Source organism: Trachemys scripta, chromosome 20 (genome assembly GCF_013100865.1).
Source record: "Trachemys scripta elegans isolate TJP31775 chromosome 20, CAS_Tse_1.0, whole genome shotgun sequence".
In the NCBI taxonomy this organism is placed as follows: Eukaryota; Metazoa; Chordata; order Testudines; family Emydidae; genus Trachemys; species Trachemys scripta.
This window is the reverse complement of record NC_048317.1, coordinates 1,634,383-1,656,193: the sequence shown is the minus strand read 5'-3', so window position 1 is coordinate 1,656,193 and position 21,811 is coordinate 1,634,383. Positions and strand designations below refer to the sequence as shown.

At 53.7% G+C, this 21,811-nt stretch overlaps 1 protein-coding gene across 1 annotated transcript; it reads right to left on the bottom strand.

Moving 5' to 3' along the window:
• Positions 1–12,342: 12,342 nt before the first annotated feature.
• On the bottom strand, positions 12,343–21,184 carry MEAF6 (MYST/Esa1 associated factor 6; the record flags this gene model as incomplete). The annotated part of the gene is given in 7 exon segments (XM_034754107.1): positions 12,343–13,106; positions 13,611–13,644; positions 14,452–14,481; positions 18,072–18,264; positions 19,620–19,665; positions 20,372–20,459; positions 21,069–21,184. Coding segments are annotated over 7 exon segments (516 nt in total), but the record flags the coding sequence as incomplete, so codon positions are not given.
• Between the last annotated feature and the right edge of the window lie 627 nt (positions 21,185–21,811).

Here is a 21,811-nt window from a genome sequence, read left to right as displayed (position 1 = left end):
CAGCTGCAGTTCTGCTGGCTGGGCTGGAGGAGGGGGGCCTGAGCTTTGCAGGATGGCGACTGAGAACACCTGCAGCAAACCAGAACTGAGAGCTAGACAGAGACTTGCCTGCAGCCTAGATTAATTCCAGCCAGTGCCAGCCCATAACGACAATGGCTGGGCCAAGCCGAGGGACTGGTGAAACACACAGGGGTGTAACTCTGCGTTAAAGGGGGCGTTTGGTTTGTCAGGCCGTCTTACATTACAGGCAGAGACCCAACCCTGGGGGTCGCTTCATTCGGAGGCTGTGGTGCTCCTCCGGCTCGCCACTGCTGTAGCTGAGAGCAGGACGGGGCCAGGCAGGGACGATAGAGCGTGTGAGCGAGTCACTGTCTGCTGGCCAGAAAGGCCCCCTAAGAAGCTAGGACGTTCAATGGGAATAAGAGCTGACCAGGAGGGAATCGTGTCTAAGCAAAGCGAACCAAAGGGGAGAGCCAGTGTCCCTCAGCGACCCTGTGGTTATTCTGGCCAAGAAACCCTTCTCCAAACACCGAGGCATCGAACCCAGTCCGAATGGGTCCTCGTGACCTCAGTCGCTGTCATTCACCTTGGCTGGGTCCAGTGGTAGAAGCTGGAGACTAGCCAGGTCCGGGTGTGTTTAGGGCCCTGCGCTAGCATTTACCCCACGGCTACCGCGGGGCAGCTGTAGCCTGCTTGAAGCCTGGGTACCGTGTCTCCTAGTGCAGGAAGCCCAGGCGTGTAGTCCAGGTGTGACCGCCTGTCCTTGGGCACAGCAGCAGCCGGGAGGCAGCCTCAGAGTGCCCGGGCAGGGACCCTGGCTGTCCAGATTGCGTCCTCCTTTGGCCGATCGCCCCCGTTTTGTGCCAGCGTCTCTGTGTGCAGCGAGTGTGCCCAGCTCACTGCCCAGGTGGGTGTTTGGCAGGCTGGCTGCTGGCAGCCGGCTGAGCACGGAGCAGGAACAGCTGTTTGGCTGTGACCTTTACAACAGCACCCAGTGTCCTGGAGCAAACGCAGCCTTTTTATGCCATTGTCGCATTATCTTTTATTCCTCTTTTCTAGGTCATTGGTCAAGCATTAGCCCCGGGAACAGCTGCTGTGCTGGTAACCGCCTGCGAGAGAGCTGGTCTGGGGTGGGCCTGCCTTTGGCAAGCAACAGCGAAGGGAATGCATGCTGTGGCCAGGGCCGGGGCAGACGGGGGGGTAGAGGCAGGGATGAAGGGCACTTACGGATGGGGCTGGAGCAGTTAGCCTCCTAGAAGGTTTTCTGCCCTGTGCGGTCGTTGCCAGCGTCGGGGTGTGGCCGGGACGGGCAAGCAGGACGAGGGTTTGGAGGGTCTATTGAGGTACTGGCCAGAAGCCTGGATGTTTCTCCATTGTGTTCATGGCTCCCCACAGGCCTGTCTCTCAGGGGCGGTTGGGGGTGGGGGGTGGCACGAGCCCATAAGCTGGAGGGGAGCTCACCTCCGCTGCCTCCCCATCCCAAGCAGCATTTTCTGTGCCCCTGTCCAGATGTGGGTCTGTCCAGGGGCCCCGGAGCAGCAGAGCTGGCGTCTGGCCGCAGCTAACTGCGAACCCTGCACTGTGCAGGCAGGAAAGGACGCGGAGGTGCCCTGCCCCTGGGAGGTGCTGTTCTCTCCCCTCCGCGTCGGCAGCATGAAGGCGGCAGTCGTGACGTGGGCCTGGTGCCATTGCCCAGGGCTTGCAGCCTGGCGCGCCAGCACCGTGACGGGCGTTCTGTATCTCCTGCTGAGCCAACGTGCCAGGGCCACCCCCACCCTGGGCGAGGCCCCGGTTTATGACTTCTTGCTCAGCCCTGATCTCTACAGGGAAAGGGCTGGGTAACAGGAAGAAGCCTGTGCTAGGGAGAAACCACCTAATTATAAAACGGACCTGCTCAGAGAGCGCCGCAGGACCATGGCTGGAGATGCTCACCACTTGCAGCAGGGGTGCAGGTTCAAGGTTCAGTGAGCCGGGAGGGGAGTGATGTGGGCAGGGTTCAGGGAGGGACTTCGGGCATCAGAGCCGTTTTAAACCAATAAAGCACAGTCCCGCCTGCTGCCAGAGCCCCCGAATCTCTTGCAGGGCTCTCAAGGCCCCCGGGGCAGGTGTCTGCTCTCTGCTGCCACAGCCTGGCCACGGGGCCGGCATGTGGGGCTGAGCCGACTCCCAGTGCTGGCTGGGCCGGTCCCCGCCCTGGGCTCTCTGGGCGAGAGGCCAGACCTGCCCCGGCTTCTGGCAGGGAGGGGGAGCCCGGGCCTGCTTGCCTCGCTCCCTGTCAGTGGCTCCAGACCCATTTGCTGACACCGTTCTGTACCCAGCTGGCCAGGAGTTGGGGCCAGTGCTGAGGCGCCATCCCTGGAGCGGGACTGCCCTTGGCTCAGCCTGGCACGTCGCTGGTTCCCCTCCCGCCTGTGATTTTGGTTCACCCTAGGCCAGGTGCTCCCAGACGCTGCTTCCCGGCTCCCCTGGTTTGTGGCTGGTTTGGGTTCCCGGCAGCTGGCTGATGGGCAAGACACTTCATGCCCTCCCGTGAATCAGCCCAGCCTGCTCAAGCCAGCCACCCGCAAGCCACAGCTTGTCCTCCCGTCTCACCAAAACCTGGGGCACCAAAGGCATCGCCCCCCAGGCCCAGGCAAACACCGGCAGAGAAAGGCGTGACTAGGTCATGCAGTGAGAGTGGAACCGGGGGGATGGCCATAGACAGACCTGGCTCGTGCAGCGCACAGGAGCCTCACTGCAAAGAGACCAGGGCTTGGCACTGGGGCGAGGGGCTGACCTGAAGCCAGCGCCGGCTGCAGCCCTTGAGGGCTGGGCCAGCGGCCACGCCCAGCCCCCTTTCCCAGCCGCGCGGACGGCATTCCCAGGCTGGTGCCGTTCCCCTTTTCCTTCTGCAGGGCTGGGCAAAGCCCTTGCAAGGAAACGGCTCAGCTGGATCCAGACCCAGTAACTCCGTCCTGCCCCACTGCCAGGAAGTAGCTGAACACAGGCAGCGTGAGCGGTAACCTGGCTAGCAGGGAGACCGAGCCCTCCCCTCAGCTCTAGCGGGAGGGCAGCGGGCTCTGCGCCGTGCAATGGCCCCCTCCAGGCTCCTCTGCCCTGCAGATGGTGCTTGGCCAGGCACTCACAAGCCGAACCTGCCCCAGCCTGCTGTTGCCCATTCGACAGTGACAGCCCCCGCGGTCCCAAGACGACTTGCTGCTGGTGGAACGGGTCCTGCCGCGCGTCTGGCTTTCCAGTCATGCTGGGCTCTTCCTCCTGGCCCCTCTTGTGCCCCATGGGTCCAGCCCTGGACAAAGGCCATTTCCTCTCACCCCGTGACTGTCTGCCGCTCAGCGCCGTGCCGCGGGCGGGGGCCTAGTCCCAGACCATCAGCACTTTGCGGAAGGGCACGAGCACGCCGTGGCCGGGTTGGCTGCAGCAATCAAACCACAGAGACACGGCGCGTGAAGCTGCTGCTAGGGCTGAGGGGAGCACGGCTCCCATTCATACAGCTCAGAGCGTGGCCCCCGCAGGGCTGGCTCATCCTCTGCAGGGCTGGGCAATTCCAGGCCATTTAGGGCTGCAGAGACCTCTGTGTGCACCCAGTCCCCGGCTGGGGCGACTGCAAAGGGACCGGGCACAGTGCCTCAGCACTGCTCTCCAGCGCCCCCCACTGGCTGCTGCTCACACCAGCACCCACTCAGCAACCTTGGTGCACGGGGCTGCACACTGCTCCTGTCGTCCCGGGGCGTCCCGCCAAGTAACCCCTCCTCCCCCGATCTGTGGCTCCCCTCCCTTTGGCTGAGCCTAAGCTATGAGCGTCTTCTCTGTGTGCTGCCAACGAGCATCCCGGTGTGAAAGGGAAGGGCCCCCACCCCTGGGACCAGCCCCATGAGCGCCCAGCACCCGTGCCCCGCCCGGCCTAGGAGGGGAAGGACCCACCAGGGGAAGCAGCAGTACCCCACCAGGATGCTGTCGTGTGCCCCATGACCCGGGGCCTCTAGCTCCACTCCCACGGAGAACTCGGCCTGGTCGGGGAAGACCCCCAGGTACCGGATGGTGCCCACACCGATCCCGCCTGAGTGCAGCAGGACCTTGGCTCTGTGCCCGAGGCGCAGGTCCCGTGGTGAACGTGGCACGGACGCCCGGGAACCAGGGTGCTGCTGGGCCCTGCGCAGCCAGGTGCTGCAAGAGACAGCAAAGGACACACAGTTGGTGGGGCAGCCCCCTGGAGCGAGTCCCCGCTGGGCTCAGCCCTGGGGTGGGCTCAGCCGCACAGTCACTGAAGTGGGGGGGAGCCACCCGCCCATCACACCCAGCCCAGCTCTGGCAGGGCCCTTCCCTGGAGGCTGCAGGAGCGGTAGCCCTAGAGGTTGGGGCCACACCAGTCACTAGCCTGGGGGGCTAGTGGCCTGGGAGCCCGGTGCAGCCCCAGATGGGAGCTGGGCTGAGGCGCCAATGTGCTGCGCCTGCCCCCTGCTGGCAGCTCCCCATAGCACACGGCTCCCATCAGCACCTGCCTCAGCTCGTTGCCAGCCCATCCGTTCCCAGTCCCCGGTTCCAGCCCGGCGCTGGGCCCGAGCCCCTGTCCCGCCTCCGCCCCCCACACACCAGGGCCTGCCACACCCACTGACACTGGGGCCATGGCCTGTCCCTTCCCCTCCGCACCCACCCTAGAGCCTGTCTCCTCCTCCCAGCCGGGGCACGGACCTGCAGCCCCACTGGGGCCGAGGGCCTGTCTCCCCCACAGTCCCCACACCAGGGCCAAGGGCCTGCCCCCCTACTGCCCCAGAGCCTGGATCCCCCCTCATTACGTGCCCAGGCTCTCTAGTAGGGATAATACGCTACCCTTGCCCGTGGCACCGGTGTGCTCTGGCTAGGGCATGGCATTCCCGGTGACCATGTGAGGGGGTAGGAGCCCCAGCCCATGGAACAGGGATTGGGGGGCATGTAAGGCAGAGAGAATGGGGGGGGCTTCATTGCTTCGCCCCTTTGGCTGTGAACTGGCCACTGCTGTGGGGCGCAGACTACGGGGAACAATCCTGGGGGCTGGGCCCTGCAAGGCCCAGTTCCACCTACTGCCCACTCTGGGGGAGCTGGGCCCAGCTCAGCGGGTGAGGCCGCGGGAGCAAGGCTGGCAGCGGGAGTTCCCCCCCCCACACACACACACAGGCCCCTGCCACAGCAGCTTGCGCTCAGAGTGCAGGCGAGACGGAGCCAGGGATGCACCTGCCCACGTCCACAGGCGCTGAGCTGGGCCTGGGGGTGAAGCTTGCGAAAGCCGAAGAGGTGGACACCCGGCCTGAGCAGCTGGCAGCAGGAGAGCTCTGGAGCGTGCAGCGTGGGCTGGTGTCTGGCTGGCCGGGGTGGGCCCGCTCCCCTGCGAGGCAGCAGATGGGAGGGGACTGGGTATGGGAGGCAGCAATGGGCCCCATGGGGCATACAGCGACAAATTCCCCCTGCCCAACCCCTCCTCCCCAAGCCCACACTGGCCACGTCCCGCTCTGCACAGGCTGGGACGAACACAGAGTCCTGCTCAGGCGCTGGCCCAGCAGATCCCCCTGCCCCTGCTGTCACCCCGTGACCAACCTGCCCCAGAGAGCCAGGCAGCGCTCAGCACCCTGGGTGAGTCTGTGGGGGTCCTGCCCTCCACCCCCGGGGCACACCGTTCCCTGCACTTCCCGCCACCCCAGTCCCCAGGCGGTTTCCTCACCTGACGGCGTCTGGAGGCCGCTGTCTCCCATGTACCACCCATCAGTTCCATGCAGACTGGGAGCCTCGGCTTTGCTCGGCATGTCCTTGGCCTTGGGCCCCTGGCTCCGTCCCCACTCCTGGAACTGGGAAGGGGAGAGCAGGTGAGCAAAGCCCCCGGCCCCCCGGCATGCTAGGGAGGCAGCAGTGTCGCTGTGGCGTTTGCCTGAGGCCTACCTGTTCACGGAGCTCCTGCTGCTCCCTCAGCAGCTCCAGGTACCTGCTGCTCCACAGTAACTTCTCTGCACGCAGCTCAGTGCTGACGTACTTGACCTCAGCCTCCAGCTCCATGAGCCTTTCCAGGACGGCAGTGCTGGCATCCTGCAGCCTCTGCGGCTCCCCAGGGCCTAGGCGACAGCAAGACCCCCCTGCTTGTGCGATTGCCCACCGGCCACGAGTGATGCTCCCCACGGGACCCGGCCTCGGCACAGAGCTCTCGCTCTTCTCCCAGCTGTGGGGCCTGACCCAGCTGATGGCTGCAGCTGGAGGGATGAGCAGACCACGTCCCCTCTGGATATGTGCAGGGTGAGCCTGGGCCCCAGGGGAGTCTGCACTGCCCCGGGAGAGCAAAGTGACTCGAGAACCAGAAGGCACTCAGGGCCTGTCTCATTGCGGCCTGGCTGCTCGGCCCAGCTCAGCGCCTGCATCAGCCCAGCACCCCAGCCAGGGAAAGCCCAGCACGCCCCAGACGCTGCAGGACACCGCTGAGCCGGGGCGGAGCTTTGTGACTTCCCAGTACTCACCTGCCCCTGGCTGCTCCAGGTCCGGAACAGGCGAGCACGCGCCATCCCCCTCGCAAGCTTCGCTGCCGCTCTCCAGCCAGGAGCCCAGCGCTGCACTGACCTGCAAGCCGATCAGACCCGTAGTGCCGGCACTGTCACTGGGGCAGCACGCGCAGCCCCATCCACGGACATGGCCAAGACTGGCTCGGCCCAGCCCAACTCACTCCCCTCGGCCTGGGGACTTGGCCACCAGGCAGCACAGGGGGACACAGCCCAGGTCATCGCTGCATCAGGTAGTGGGGGAGGGGGCCCACAGGCTGCTCTCACATCAGACCCTCCCGGAAGGTTCATACCCACTGACACCCCCCCATAGCCCTTCCCAGCGGCACAGAGACGGGGGAGTCAGAGCCGGGCTGAGATGTTCCTGCTTCCAGAGCCAGGGAAGGAAGGAGGAAACAGCTCCGCCGCAGCAGGAGCCACCGGGAAAATTAACCCAGAAATGCCCTTAACTCAATCGGCCCAGCAGGGACACAACCACACGCACATTTGGTGCCTGACCCACCAGCACCGGCACAGGGCTGTACTGGGCGCACACGTTCACACTGGGTGCAGGAGTGACACTGGGTCTGCGATATACGGGATGCAAGCGAGACGTTCCGGGCACCATGGAGGGCCCTCAGCAGGTGGCAGGTGTCTGTCCCCCTCCCCAGGAAGTGCCAGGATCTGGTACAACGTGTATGAATGGGATTGGGATCTGCTTAATGCCCCCACACTCCCAGACCCGTGTCCGGGTGGGGGAAGCCAACCTGCCCCTGTTTTATAAGCACATTTCCTCCACTCGGGATGTGCTGGCTCCACGCATCTTGATCTCCAGCTCTATTGGCTCCGAGTGCATGGGAGGGCAGAAACGAAGTGGAGACGTTTGGCTTTGCTGAGTACCCCTGGGCCCTGGAGACTCGTGTGCATGGTCACGGTTCGGAACAAGGACCACCCTGAGAGCTGAGTACCACAGCAGAGGGTCTGACAGTGGAGGCAAGGGACAGGGCCAGCATTTGCAAGGGCCATTTACCTCACACATGAAATGGAACATGAGCTCCCAGAAAACCTTGTAGCAGAACAGCGCATGCTGGGGAGGAAGAGGAGAGATGGGTGAGAACAGCGTCAGCATGAGACTCAGAGCGCCCTGGCCAGGACAGAGGGCAGGCAGCCCTGCACCTCTCTGTCTGCCGGAGCCTTTCCCGGAGCACCTCTGGCTGTGGTGTCTGGCCTGTGCTGGGTCCGCCGGAGTTACGCCAGCCTGGGCACATGGCTTTCAGAGCCTGTGGGGACCAATGAAGCTGGGCTGTTATTGGGGCGGGGAATAAACTCTATTGTGAAATGCAGAAAGCCTAGAGGCAGGATTTCCCAGCTGCACCACCACCTGGAGAATGACACCTAGCCAAGCTCTTCCATGGCACCCACAGCGCTGCCCTGCCACCTTTCCCAGCACGAGCTGCACTTAGCTGGGGTGGGAGACACATAGTGTTCCAGGCCTCAGAGCTGAGAGCACCCACTCCCTGCCCCAGGAACCCCCAGCTATCCCTGCGCTTCCTCCCCCAGCTTCTGAGCAGTGCCAGGGACCCTCCCCAGCCGAAGTCTGTTAACCTGGCTCCTGCCCCACTTCTGGGGATGGCAGAGGGAGGGGGTTGTTGCAGAAGGCGCATTCCCCGCCCCGGGGAGGAAGACAGGCCCACATTAGATCTGGGTGACGTACGGTTTTACATTGAGTTGGGACGTTAGCATGAGCAATAGGCATGGAACCAAAAAGAATGAGAGCATGAGAGAGACGACTCGTGTCAAACTTGTGGGGACCCTTCGAAATACCCGTTACCTTCGTTAAGGTTTGGGCAAAGTAACAGAAATGGTACACGGTAAATAGGGTAACAGATGCAGTAAATAATTGGCTATTTAAGAAACTCCTTCATCTGGCAGTGGCTAAGGTCAGATCATTGGTAATGACATCACATCATCGGTAAAGGAGATGAAAAAAGTAACCTTTGACGGGGTTCATTGCTGATACCTGCCTGACCACGGTGGGTCTCAGCACCCCTGGAGTTAGTCCATGTGCTGTGCAGATGTAGTCAATTGCTTGGTCTTTAGGCATGTTTAGAGTCATTGTATAAATACCATTTGGCTTTGGATTTAATGCAGGAATTTATGGTAAAATTAGTGTTAGTGTGATACCGTGCATAAAGAATACCCACTCCAGCAGCCTGCCTGGCCTGGGGTGCTCCCAGCCTTACCCGCCCAGGGAGAAGCGCTCATACCCAGAAGTCAACACTCAATTTGTGTCTGTGAAACTCTCATTTCTAGGAAGGGCGGGAAGTCCCCACTCGTGTCCGGGTGTGGCCCAGTTCCCCCCCACACGCCTCCGATGACACTAACCCACATCAGCCTCCAGAGCACAAGCAGCCCAGACAGGGACGTCCTTACAGGAGACAGGAGCCACCTGCACCCGGCTCGCGAGCAAAGCAGCCACCGCTGGGGCCGTGACGGGGAGGTAGGGTTCCTCATTGAGTCCCTGAACAGGAGAAGCCAGGAAGAAGAGTCAAGACCAGGCCCCTGCATACCCCACGTGGCCACTCACGGCCACCAGCCGCATCCTGATCATTCTCATTCGCTTGATTGGTCCCTCAACTATGTGCTGCCAGCAGCTTCCAGAAAGGCAACTGGCGTTCTGGGGCGGGGTGAACTGCAGCGCTGCATGTAAGACACGGGAGGGTTTGTCCCACTCTGCTTGGAACTCCTGGGGCCTCAGCTGGAGTCCTGGGTCTGGCCTGGGAAACACACGGACAACGCGTCCAGAGGGGAGCAACCAAAATGATCAAAGGTTTAGAAAACCTGACCTGTGAGGAAAGGTTAAAAAAAATGGGCACGTTTAGTCTTGAGAAAAGAAGACTGAGGGGCGACCTGAGAACAGTCTTCCACTATCTTAAGGGCTGTTACAAAGAGGCCGGTGATCAATTGTTTTCCGTGGCCACTGAAGAGAGGACAAGCGGTAATGGGCTTAATCTGCAGCAAGGGAGCTATCAGTAGAAACTTTTCCCAATAGCTAAGGACGTTCAGCTCTGGAACAGGCTTCCAAGGGAAGTGGTGGAATCCCCGTCACTAGAGGTTTTAAAGACCAGGTTGGACAAACACCTGTCAGGGACGGTCTGGGTTTACTTGGTCCTGCCGCAGTGAGCGCAGGGAACGAGACCTGATGACCTCGCGAGGTCACTTCCAGCCCCACATTTCTCTGATCCTTTAATTACAGCCAAACATGAACTATTCCCTGCAGGGGCTGCGACGCCCTTTAATCCAGACAACGAGGCTCCTGTCTAGAATGGTGTGTACAGAAGAGGGCAGGTGCCAGCACCACCCCATCCCCTACCTGCCTTCAGGGCAGCAGAGCTGCAGGAGTTGGGACGTGCTGGGCCTGGAGCGAAACACTCGACGGAAGATCCTTGCTCTTTGCGAGGTGCTGAATGGGCTGGGGAAGGCGGCGACTGGATCTGCTGCTTTCTCTCTGCTGTTTACAGGCTCCTGGCTGCTGCTAGGCCACCGGCTCGGGACTGAGCTAATCCTCTCGGTGACCAAGGCAGTGAAGGGAATTAGTGGATTTTCCCTGCTCCCCCTGTTGTGTCTCTGAGGAGTGTCTCCTCTCCCAGCCCGTGCCCTGTGCAATGGGGAGAAGTGGGTCTGCTACCAGGAAAGGATGTGTCCTTCTCTTCAATGCCTTCTTCATTAGCATGTATACAACACTCTGCCTCCATACACAGCCCTGTGGGCATATGCAATCAACGCACAGGGCTAGGGACAGCACACCTGGGTTCTAGTCTTCCACAGCTTTGAAATGTTTACATTTAATAATTTCTGTTCATTCAGAAAAAAAGCGCACACAGGGAAGAGCAGAAGTTCCAGGTTCAGGAGGACATGGTCAGTTTCTGAACACTCCTTTCCTAACCCTGGAAATTAACTGGTGTTTGGTTAATGGACATTAAATAGCATCTCGTCTGCTTTCCATGCTGAAAACACAGCTGGGAGGCTGCTATGGAAGTGAAGGTCACCGTGTTGGCTCTTACTCTTGACAATCAGATGTGGGAACGAGTCCCTCTGCCAGAGCAAGCCCTCGGGAATGAGAGCGGGGCTGGCCGTTTCATTTCTCCTGTGTCTAAATGGCTACAGTGCTGCTATAATTCAATATGGCCTGAAAGGGAGCTGCTGGATATTAATATAACCAGATTTGCTTTGACTGTGAGCAAAGTATTTGCCATTTCATTTACACACTCCAGGCACTGAGGTGACACCTGAAATGTCAGAGGCTGGGGAAAAAAACGTCGCTCGTCGAGGAGGGAGCTTTGCCTTTTTTTCTTTATAGGGACAGATACGGCTACAGCTCAGATTGTCGAACCTGCTCCCTAGCATCCCACGCACACGGGGATAAAAAGTGAGTCAAAACGCCAGCAACTGCACAGAAACCCGGGGAGGAGCGAGCAGCTCCAGGAGGTAATTTCAGTCTATACCTTACATCTCAAAAAGGGCACCAGGGCTTCAGCTCTAAAACCAAAATGTCTCTGCAACCAGGCAGGGTTGGGCCCAGGACTGATGGGTGGTCACATCTCTGTTGGGCACACTATTGTTAAAGAGAATGAAAACCACATTGCATGGGGTTGCAGTTGTGTCTGCACAGGTACAAAGCTATCCTCCCATGCCCTGCCCCTGCTCTCACAGGGCTCCTGGCCCAGTCTGATTTCTCTGTCCCTGTTGCTGAGCTGAGTGGGGCACCAGTTTGCATTGGAACAAAGAGATTCAGGAGCTGGGGTGGCGGGGAGCACAGGGAAAGGGGAGAGTTGACTATTTGCTGAAAGTCATCACCTCCCCGCAGATTCAAAGCCCAGGCCCCAAAATACCAACCTCTTTGCTGATGGCTCTGCATTAACCTTGCCCCTCTTTATGATCATTTCAGTACAAATCTCCTTCTGCATAATTGTCTACGGAACGATAAGTGATATAAGACAGTACATATCCCCCAGCCAGAGCACAGAGTGGACAGATGAGTACACACTGCTGTCACTACCAGCGCAGCTTCCATTCCAGTACACGATGCCCTGCAGTGTCTCTCTCCTTCTTTGTATGTCCACCGCATCCTTCCCACAGACGCTAGCTGGGAGAGGCAGCAGTTTTTCAGAGGTCAGAAAAAGTTCACCAAAGATTCTATACCAAGTTCACGCCTTTCTGCAATCCCTGCTTTGGGCCAGGATAAGGCGAATTAGCTGTTGTGGGTCTTCCACACCAACCAGGCTGAGTAGCCAAAAACTCAAGGCCAGGGCTTTGGAGAGGTTTAAGCAAGTGGACACAACTCCCTTCCAGAGACTGTAACATGAGAACAAAGGTGCTAAAACCCCACTCGGTCCCAGGTAACACCGGCGAGCGGCACTCAAAGCTCTGCCCACAGGAAAGGGCAGTACCACGTTCCTGCCCTGCTTAGGACACTCATCCCTGTGCGTGGGTGCACTGGTTCTGAGAACAGTCAGGGCTGCTCACCCATTACCAAGAGGTATTCCAGCAACATCAGCAAGTGGTCACTTCTGCCCAAGATCTCTCTAGTTGGGAGTCGTGAATAGTTAGCACATACGGAGGCTAGTTCCTGGCTCCCTTGACAGTCACCACTGTTGTGTGTATACAAGGAGGAGTACAGGAGACAATTCTTAAGAGGCTCATGGAGCTGCATAAACACACACAGTATCTGAAAGTAGAGGAATTCAGGAAAACCTCACAGAATAAATGGAGAAGAATGATGGAAATTCTTGAGTGTCTTAGAACAAACAAAACATAGAAACATCTCCAACTGCAAAGCAAGACACGAGAAGAGAGACAAACGTGACTTTTATTGTTTTATATACAAATGACAGACGTTTGTATTAAAAAGAGAATCCACCCAACCTTTAAGAGCAAGACGGCTTTGAGTTCCAACCGCTCCCTGTAGCTCAGTGCCCCAAACAAACCGGAGGGGAAATGTTAAAATCAAAGATAAAGGAAAGGGGTGAGCCACTTTCTTCTCTACTAAGGTAAGAATTCAAGTGGATCGTTCTGCAAAATGAACAGCCTAATCAGATTTAAGACAGAAAATCAAAAGCCAATTTGTCAACTGTACAGTTTGGTTTAAAAAAACAAACAAACTAAATATCAGTATTAAAAAAATAACCTAACAGATTTACAACCTGCATGGGACACAAGGAGCCACGCCTCCATTCCAGTATAAAATGAAACAACGACATCTCTCAATGGTTATTACAGACAATGGTGATGGCAGCAGCAAAACCAGTTGATTGCAGGGTGAGTGTTGCCAGCTGTGGGGGAAGAATGTCGCACTCGGGAACCAGAGATTGGTGACACCACAGCTTAGTCCTCCTGCATTTCAGGTGATTTTAAAATGACACAGAGTACATGGTCCAATGTAGCCAAACAAGACTATTTCCCCCCACACACTTTAGTAAGAACTACTCCCGTGTGCAGACACTCGGTGGGAGAGCTGCCCATTGTGCTCATTCAGTCGATCGATGTTTTTCTTAGTGTGGACTCAATGTGGGGGCCTAGATCCGGGAAGCTTCGGCACCGATGAGTCTAGTAGTCCTGCAGATAGGGGAAAGGGCAGGACGTTAATATCCTCCAAAGTACAACTCTGCTCTCAGAGTTGGGAAACTCAGCTTTCACGCGCAGCCGTGTGACGCACACACATCGTTCTTTGCAGGCAAACAGAGAGAAGAGAAGTTGACTGTAGCTGACACCCTCATCTGCACTTCAAAATCTTCAACTCAGAGATATGTCGACCAATCACCAATAGTTTTCAATTTACTAGCTTAACAATCACAGCTAGAAAGGGTGTGAAACAATTTTCCTTGAGTAAAATCTATGGGGCTCTCAATTGTCACCAACATCTGGTAACAAGCAACAGAGAAATCTAGCTCTGATAAATCCAGAAGGAAATTGCTCATTTCACACCAACTATTCCCCCACCATGAAAATATGAGAGCATAGACCATGGCAGACGCAGACTCTAAAGTGCTGGGGATTAGCCTGCAACCTCAGAGTACAGACTAACAATAAAAACAATGACACAGGAGGACTGATACTTACAGCTCTGGGCTTTTTGTTTAACTTGAGATCAATCCTGTGATGGGAAAGATAAGAGAAATGTCCATTTCAATACATTACACTTCAATAGGGGTTCAAGAACCAGCTACAGCATATGGCACAGGCTACAACAAAGGCTATTTGGTTAATTCAATCCACGTTCTCCGAATCGGCCGAGCCGAATCATTGCCCCAATATTACTGGGCAAGGACCAACAACATCAATGAGAGCGGACTCTTTACACCTTGCCGAAATGCATATTCCACCCACTCAACCAGAGAAACAGTTATCAAAGGTTCATAATAAAATCACAGGGAAGTTATGCAGCGTGCAAAAATGGGATTAAAATGCATGCTCTATGTTAATTTGTTAGAGATAGGTGTAACTATGCCACAGACAATTATTCAGACATAGTAGTAATAGTTACTTACTTGAAATATACAGAGAGAGAGAGAGAGAGGATTTTGAGACAACAGGTATTATAAAATCAAGGGGATTGGCTTTATTACATTTCTCCAGAGGGAAATATCCAAATTTATGCCACTAATCTCTTTAGGAAGCAAAGCCAGAAATCAGTCTTTAACTATTTATTAAGATAAAGTTTATCTACTTAAAAACGAAATAAAGAGGCAGAAGAGTAAAGTTGATTTAATTTTGCTGAAGTTATTAAATAAAATGTTACCTCCGTCATGTTTTTCTGTTTTTTAAAAAAACTTCCCAGCCTAACCTAATATACATACCTACAATTAAACAGATAAACTATGAGTTAGAAAGGTCTCAGAAAGGCACATCGGTGTCTACACACTAACAAGACAGCACAAGTACTAATTCAAGTCAAACTTACTCAAAGTCATAATCAAACATGCCAGGCGGGCTGAGGGGCAGCATTTGAAAGGAAGAAAGCAATAGCCATTAATATACTAATGAATTCAATAAATAGGTTGATTAGCCACCCTAGCGAGATTATTGAAAAAAATAAAGCCAATGTCCAAATGCCATAAAGTTCTTATTTTATATAGAATGTTACTTATTTATTTACCAAAATTTGGCACAAAAAAGCACTCCGGACTCGGCAGTGCAGAGCCCCCCTCCCCAAGTGGATTGCTGGGAAATGAGATGTTAAACAGAGGAAGAGTGGTTTATGGAAGGTATTTTTATATGCAGAGAAGGAAGCCATCAGCTATTTGGAGTTGCACGTTAGCTCCCAGACAGAGACAGAACTTTCTATGCACGCAAAGACAACCAAGTGGGCACTCAGAAAGCAGAGGCTCTCTCTAGAATAGATTATTAGGGCAGAAGTAAAGAAGTTGGTTCAGGCAGCTAGATAGAGGCTGTCATAGAAATATCTAGCAATTTGGCATTCAAATATGGTTGTATGCACACGAGCGCACACATGCACACACACACACTCACGCTTACTTTTCACTTATAAACCTAAAAAGAAAACATTGTGAATTGCTTGAATCTAGTTACCAAACAGTTACACTCCCATCAGAGGACTCTAGCATCCATACACACACGCACGCACACCCACCCACCGTGGCACTCTGTTTCCAGAGACCTCCTCCTGGAAGCCAACAATTGTATTGGTTAGAAAGAGGGAAGTTAATACCATTGAAATGTCATGTTAAGTCCTAACTTAGTAGCCTCGTTACAACTGAGCTAAGAGGAAGCAGCATTCCTGGTGAATGTGAGATATTCCTCAGCTGATGCAAGTAGCTGAATAGGGGGCATTTTGGTAGGTAATGGTATCCCTGACACTTGCACAGCAGTATGGACCTAAGGGCCCTCACAAGCAATGGCCAACATCTTTCCCCTGGATCACAGTGTACAAATGCTAGACACGAGAGCTGGATATTCAGCCACGCCGGAACAGCACTGCTAGCAGAGCTGGTGAGTAGAACGTAGGAAAGCTTGGACTACTTTGCAAGCACTGTCAACCGTGCCTGAAGACAGCCCATTCCCGTGGTCCCCAATGCTTCAGTCACCACTCAGCTTATGCACACAACTGGGAGAGTCTTGAATTAGGATTTGCAGTCAGAGGGCAGCCCCAGTGACAGACTTTCAAGATTTCTTATACAATACTTTCATCTCAGGACAGTCAGGAGAAATGGGCAAACAAGCAGGTGTCTGTTTCCGAAGAGCATTTCCCACTATATTTCATTTCAAAGCACCTAGAGTTATGTCATTAATTTCTGGCGACTAGCTTCATGTTCCTGGATGGTGCCTGGAAATTTTCCTTTGCTGGAAGGATTTGAGGAAGTAGTTAGTAAGAAAAGTCAAGTTTTAACAGCACAGAGCTGTATCAAATACAGTTAGACTTGTCAGATTCAGTAACTGGCCACACTAAGGCATTTTAGAACAACAGTCAATTAATTGTAAGTGACTTTGTATTATTTAGATTTCTCTCTCTGCTTTACGTTCTAGGATCATAGGAACTGACATACCAGATCAGATCAGGCTTCCATCTTGTTCAATGTCCTGCTTCCAACAGTAGTCAGAATCAGCTGCTTCAGAGGAAGGTACAAGAAACCCCGTAACAGAATAACGGGCCCAGAGGGGGAGTTTCTTCCTAAGGCCTGTCGCTAGTGATTGGCTTATGCTCTGAAGCATGAAGTTTATAAAGTTTTTATCAGTGTATCCATGTAACTGTGAACTTTCTCATAGCATTTACGTGGGCAATTTGAATCCTACTAAGCCTTGGTCTCAAAGATATCTCGTAGATGTGAGTTCCACAGGTTAAGTATGCTTTGTTTCAAAACTAGTTCCTTCGGTCAGTTTTAAATGTGCTGTCTATTAGTTTTACAGGATGTCCCTTTTCTCTTATACTGCGAGAAACTTATGTTATTTACCCCTTCATATAACACAAGAACCAGTGGTCACCCAATGAAATTAATAGGCAGCAGGTTTAAAACAAACACGTGGAACTCATTGCCAGAGGATTCTGTGAAGCCAAAAGTATAGATAAGTTCATGGAGGATAGGTCCATCCATTGCTATTAGCCAAGATGATCAGGAATGCAACCCTATGCTCTGGGTGTCCCTAAATCTCTGCCTGCCAGAAGCAGGGACTGGACAACAGGGAGGGATTACTCGATAATTGCCCTGTTCTGTCCATTCCTTCTGAAGCATCAGGCATCAGGTCACTGTCAGAAGACAACACACTGGGCTAGATGGGAACATTGGGTCTGATCCAGTATGGCCGTTCTTATGTTCTTAAATTATTGTTACTTCTGAAATTGTTTCTAGCTACCTACAGGAAAATCCAAAAAAGTCTTTCTAAACTACTTCATGATTCCTAGCTCATGAGGAACTAAAAAGGAGATATAACTGAGCAAACATTTTTAAATTTTAAGATTATAGCAGGACGGAAATCCTGGATCTAAGAATTAAAGAGACACTGACATCACAAAATCCAGGCAACTTCACAAAGTGAGTTAAAAGTATTCAGTGTAGTACTCAGGCAAAATACCTGCCCATAACCCAGCAGTTCCCAAATTGTGGGTTGTGACCCCAAATGGGGTTGCGCCACCAGCAGATGGGGCAGCAGCAATCCCAGTGGCGGAAGATGCCATTTTGCTCTGCAGTGTGTCCTCACTTGTATGGCGCATGCGAGGTCACGAAGCCTGGAGGACACCATTTTGCTCCACAAAATGGCATTCTCCGCACAGAGTGACTTTGCATGCACCCTATGTACAAGATCACATTGTGCGGAGGACACCATTTTGTAGAGAAAAATGGCATTATCCATGTGGTGTGACCTCACACGTACGATTTCTAATAGGCTATCTCTAAAGCCACCTATTTCAGAATTGGCCACCCAAGGGCAACCAAGTGAAGGCTGTGAGATCTTTACTACTTCTTACATGACTGTGAGGCCAGCTTCCTTCCCACTGCGTTCAAATAAACGTGAAAAGCAAGGCAACTCCAGAACGCCGCATGGAACAAAGGCTCAGTCTGGAGCCAAATTACAACAAAAATGGCTTGGAATCAAAGTTTGGGTGAAAATATCCAGGATTTCCAGGACTTTTATAATCACTGGATTCCCAAAGCATTTTTGTTTATTTCCTGATCCTCTTCCCCAAACAGATCTGTCAACATCCCTACCTCACTCAGTTCCAGAGAACAAGGTGCAGGCACCAAGGGGACTGGATTGCAACCTCTTCCCCCCGGAAGGGAGGCCAGTATTATTCTGCTTTACAGACTGAGAAATTGAAATGGCACAGAAAAGGGGGCCAGAAAGGTTGTCTGATGTCACCCAATGAATGTAATAAATTTGATTCAGTAACTTGAAGGTTAACATGAAGAGGGAAATCAGATTGTCATTGGAGCGTAATGACCCCAACTAACCAGTGGTCTGAACTGCTCATTGCTCTGATACATTTGGCTACTTTCAGGCAATAAAGCCATTTTGCCAACAATCAGCTGTTCAGAGGACATGGTGAGTGCCGCTGGCCCCACTAACCTGTGTCGATTTTTGTTCTTCCGTTTTTTGTGGCTGCTGTGGTGACTCCCCGAGGAGGTGGAAGAAGCGGCTTTCTGGGGTTTCACTCCCTGCACAGACCCATCCAGCTCTTCAGTGTCCTCCTGGTTGGGCTCATTCTCCTGATTGTGAAAGTCTGGAGAAGTATCACTCTCTGTCCCACTACCCGGCTCGCCTAGAACACAACAAACCCAGAAGAGCACAACTGTTACTTCCCAGCACTTCAGCTCCAGGACAGACCCTGGTGAATCCCTTCGCACTAACAATAAGAAAGTGCTGAAGCCAAATCCCGAGTAGAGCAGCAAACTGCATATGGAAGCCACATGGAGAGCAGCTTAAAGTCTCCAGTCTAGAGCACAGAAAAAGGTCACTAAGCGTGACTAAGCAGCATTTCCTCAGTGTGGCAAGTTACCCCCTTAGAAACTGACGCATGCTAGAATCAAATCTAATTAAATCAACACCTGATTTAGGAATAACCCTGGTAAAAATTATTTACTGCATACTAATTTCTATAGTATATGCCACACAATGCCCTTAAGCACCCAAGAAAGGAAGCCAAAAGAGCAAAAATTCTCAGTCCCAAAGGCAGAAAGCCAGCACTGCACCTAGTTGTGGCAACAATCCATTTTATTGTGGATTAAAAGTTAGTGCATGTAAAATTCAACCTCTGCATCAAAGCCAAACAGTTAGAGGCTGTGCTAACTCAGGAGGGAAGATGTAAACTTGTGTGAACCTTGTGACAGATGCCAGGGGTTCTGTGCAGCAAGCACTCAGATCCACTGACAATTACTTACCATTTAATGGCAGGAAAGAAAAAGTACCAGAGCTCCAACCCCCAGAGCCTCATCTCCCAAAAATACCAAACCCACTTCACTTGCAGACAGCAGCTCAAGCAGACCCAAAAGATAATGCCATTGCTAAAAGAGAGGTCTACATTTTAATTTTAATGTATACACTTGTAAGAGTACAATGTGACCTTATTTAGAGCAACCCACCACACCTAACTGACAGGGAATCACAAGGACCAGTAAAACAGTGCTGGAAGGGGAACTCTCTACAGGACCATAATTACCCTCGGTCACGCACGTGGTAAGGGGAGAAGCATAGGCGCTGACTCCATGGGTGCTTCAGGGCTGGAGCACCCACGGAAAAAAATTAGCAGGCGCTTAGCAACCACCAGCAGCCGAACTCCCCCCACTCCCCGCACGCGGTCCACACTGATCAACTCCTCCCTCTCCCCTCCCAGCGCCTCCTGGAGGCAGGAGGCACTGGGAGGCAGAGGGAAGAGCAGGAATGGGGCGTGCTCAGGGGAGGGGGCGGAAAGAGACGGGGAAGGGGTAGGGGTGAGGTTTTGAGGGAAGGGGTGGAGTTTGGATGGGGCCTGGGGCTGCGCGGAGATTGAGCACCCCCAGGAAAAATTAGAAGCGGGTGCCTGTGGGGTGAAGAGAACTGACGCGGGACCGAATTCCTCAGGAAGCAATTTGCTTCATTCCAAGTTAGTCAGATGGTGAGAGGAAAGAAGTAGCTTACGCTTTTCAATGAGCTGGTCCTGAACACCGGCCAATGCACTGACTGCCTAGAAAATCAGAAGGCGCATTAATAAAGACAGATTCCCATTTTTTATTTTTTTTCAAGCTCTCAAAAACATGCAAGGCCCCTCACAGAACAAGAGGAGTTCTCTGCTCCAAAGAACTTGCAGTCTAAACTCAATATTTCATGACAGGAGAGGGCATTAAAGCCAAAAAGGAAGAGGCGGGAGAATGACAATGAGGGCAGAAATAGGATTGTGAGGCACAGAAGTTTCTTGATTGGTCTGTCACCCACTCCCTCCTCTCAGGCATTTGGGCATTGCGGCAGATGTGAATTTTATGGGAGGATGGGAATGTGGAAGAAAGCTTGGAGATGCTTGTGAGTGGACAGATCAACACAGCCACTGAAAGGGCACAAACTATGCCCAGGTGACTAGTCCTAAGAACAGGGAGAGATCAGCCAACCCAGGGTTTCCTCTCAATGAGGCCAAAGACAGCAGAATAAACAGGCTATTATCCCCTTGTTAGGTACAAAGTGAACAACCGACGGAAACTCCATGAAGAACAATTCAGCACAACCTGGAAGAAAGGAGAAGAGTGAGAAATGACAGAGGGGACAGCGCACAATATATGATCTGTTCAGCTCAGATTTGTCCACCCCGATGTTCATGGGCAAAGGCCAGGCAGTTCAGCCCAGGAGCTCAGGACTTCAGTTGGCATTGCACACTACCAGGTCACAAGCACTATACTCACTGCTGCTGAGGTGACCGAAGATTTGCTGAAAAGTCGTTCCGCTTCTTTAAATTTCCGGTTCCTTCGGTCGTTTTTGCTGTTCGAGTTTCTGAAATACACAGCACGGTCTCATTGCAAATACTCAGTCACCATGTCAGATGGCGTTCTGTTCCCTTATCTACCTATGCAAGGCATAGCCTGCAGGTTAGGACAAGGCAGGAAGACACTGCAGCCCAAGACACTGCACAAAAGTCCCTAATGGACCAGCCACTAATCCCAGGGAATACCCTGCACCCATGTCTTTACTGTTATCTGAAGAGAAATCATGCCTGCTACATTTTGTGTCCCCATAAAACATATGGAGACTTGGGGAGTTCCACAAGTCCCCGGTACCCATACGGCCCCCTTTAGTGCTGGGAAGAGGGAGACAAGATACAAGTGCACAGAGAAGTTTCACTGGCTGATGTAGTTTCAGCTGGTCCACAAACAAGGTATCTTAAGAGAAACAATGTCCTGTGTATTAGCTAACCTCAGGGACCATCCCAATCTGTTTTTTTTTTTTTTTTTAAGTTCTGCTTATCAAAGCTGTTTAGAAGCCAGAACCTCGGGACTGGGATGGAAACATGTTACAAAAAGAAAAGCCCAAATGTTACATGCCAGAGTGAAACTACTAACCCCTGAACCAGGGCACCCAGAAAAGTCACCTCTCTCCACTCACTTCTGGTTTGTCAGGTAGCGGTCCCAGCCACGGATGATGTTGCCGTACATCTGGGTATCCTCTAAGTAGCTGCCCTCAAAAGCATAGATCTGCCTCTCCAAATTCGCTAGGGTCTCCTGGTATAAGAAGCACAGAACAAAACAAGAAAAGGCTAATGCCAGCACATCCCCAGAGCCGGTCAGTGACCCAGGGGTACCATAGCTGGCCATAGCCAAGGGACCCCCAGAAGTCTGCAGAGGCTGGGTGAGCTCTGGACGTGGGTCAACTCCCCCAGATCTCACCGTTTACACCTGCTGCAAGGGAGCAGGCAGGGAGGGATGGGAACAGTTGGAAAATGGGGAAGGGAGAGGATGCAGGAGATGCCTGCGGATTTGTGCCTGTTGCCACGGAAGCGGTATACCACACCCCCCATACTGCTACTCTCCAATGTGTCCTCTATATCCCTCCCCCATTTCCCAATCCCCCCAGATTCCCCCATCCTCACTGCCCGCCAGAGCCAGTGCACCCCATCCCCCACCCCAATCCTCACCGCCCCCCAGAGCCGGTGCACCCCATCCCCCACACCCCAAACCTCACTGCCCCCCCGAGCCGGTGCACCCCATCCCCCACCCCAATCCTCACCGCCCCCCACAGCCAGTGCACCCCATCCCCCACCCCAATCCTCACCACCCCCCAGAGCCGGTGCACCCCATCCCCCCACCCCAATCCTCACCACCCCCCAGAGCCGGTGCACCCCATCCCCC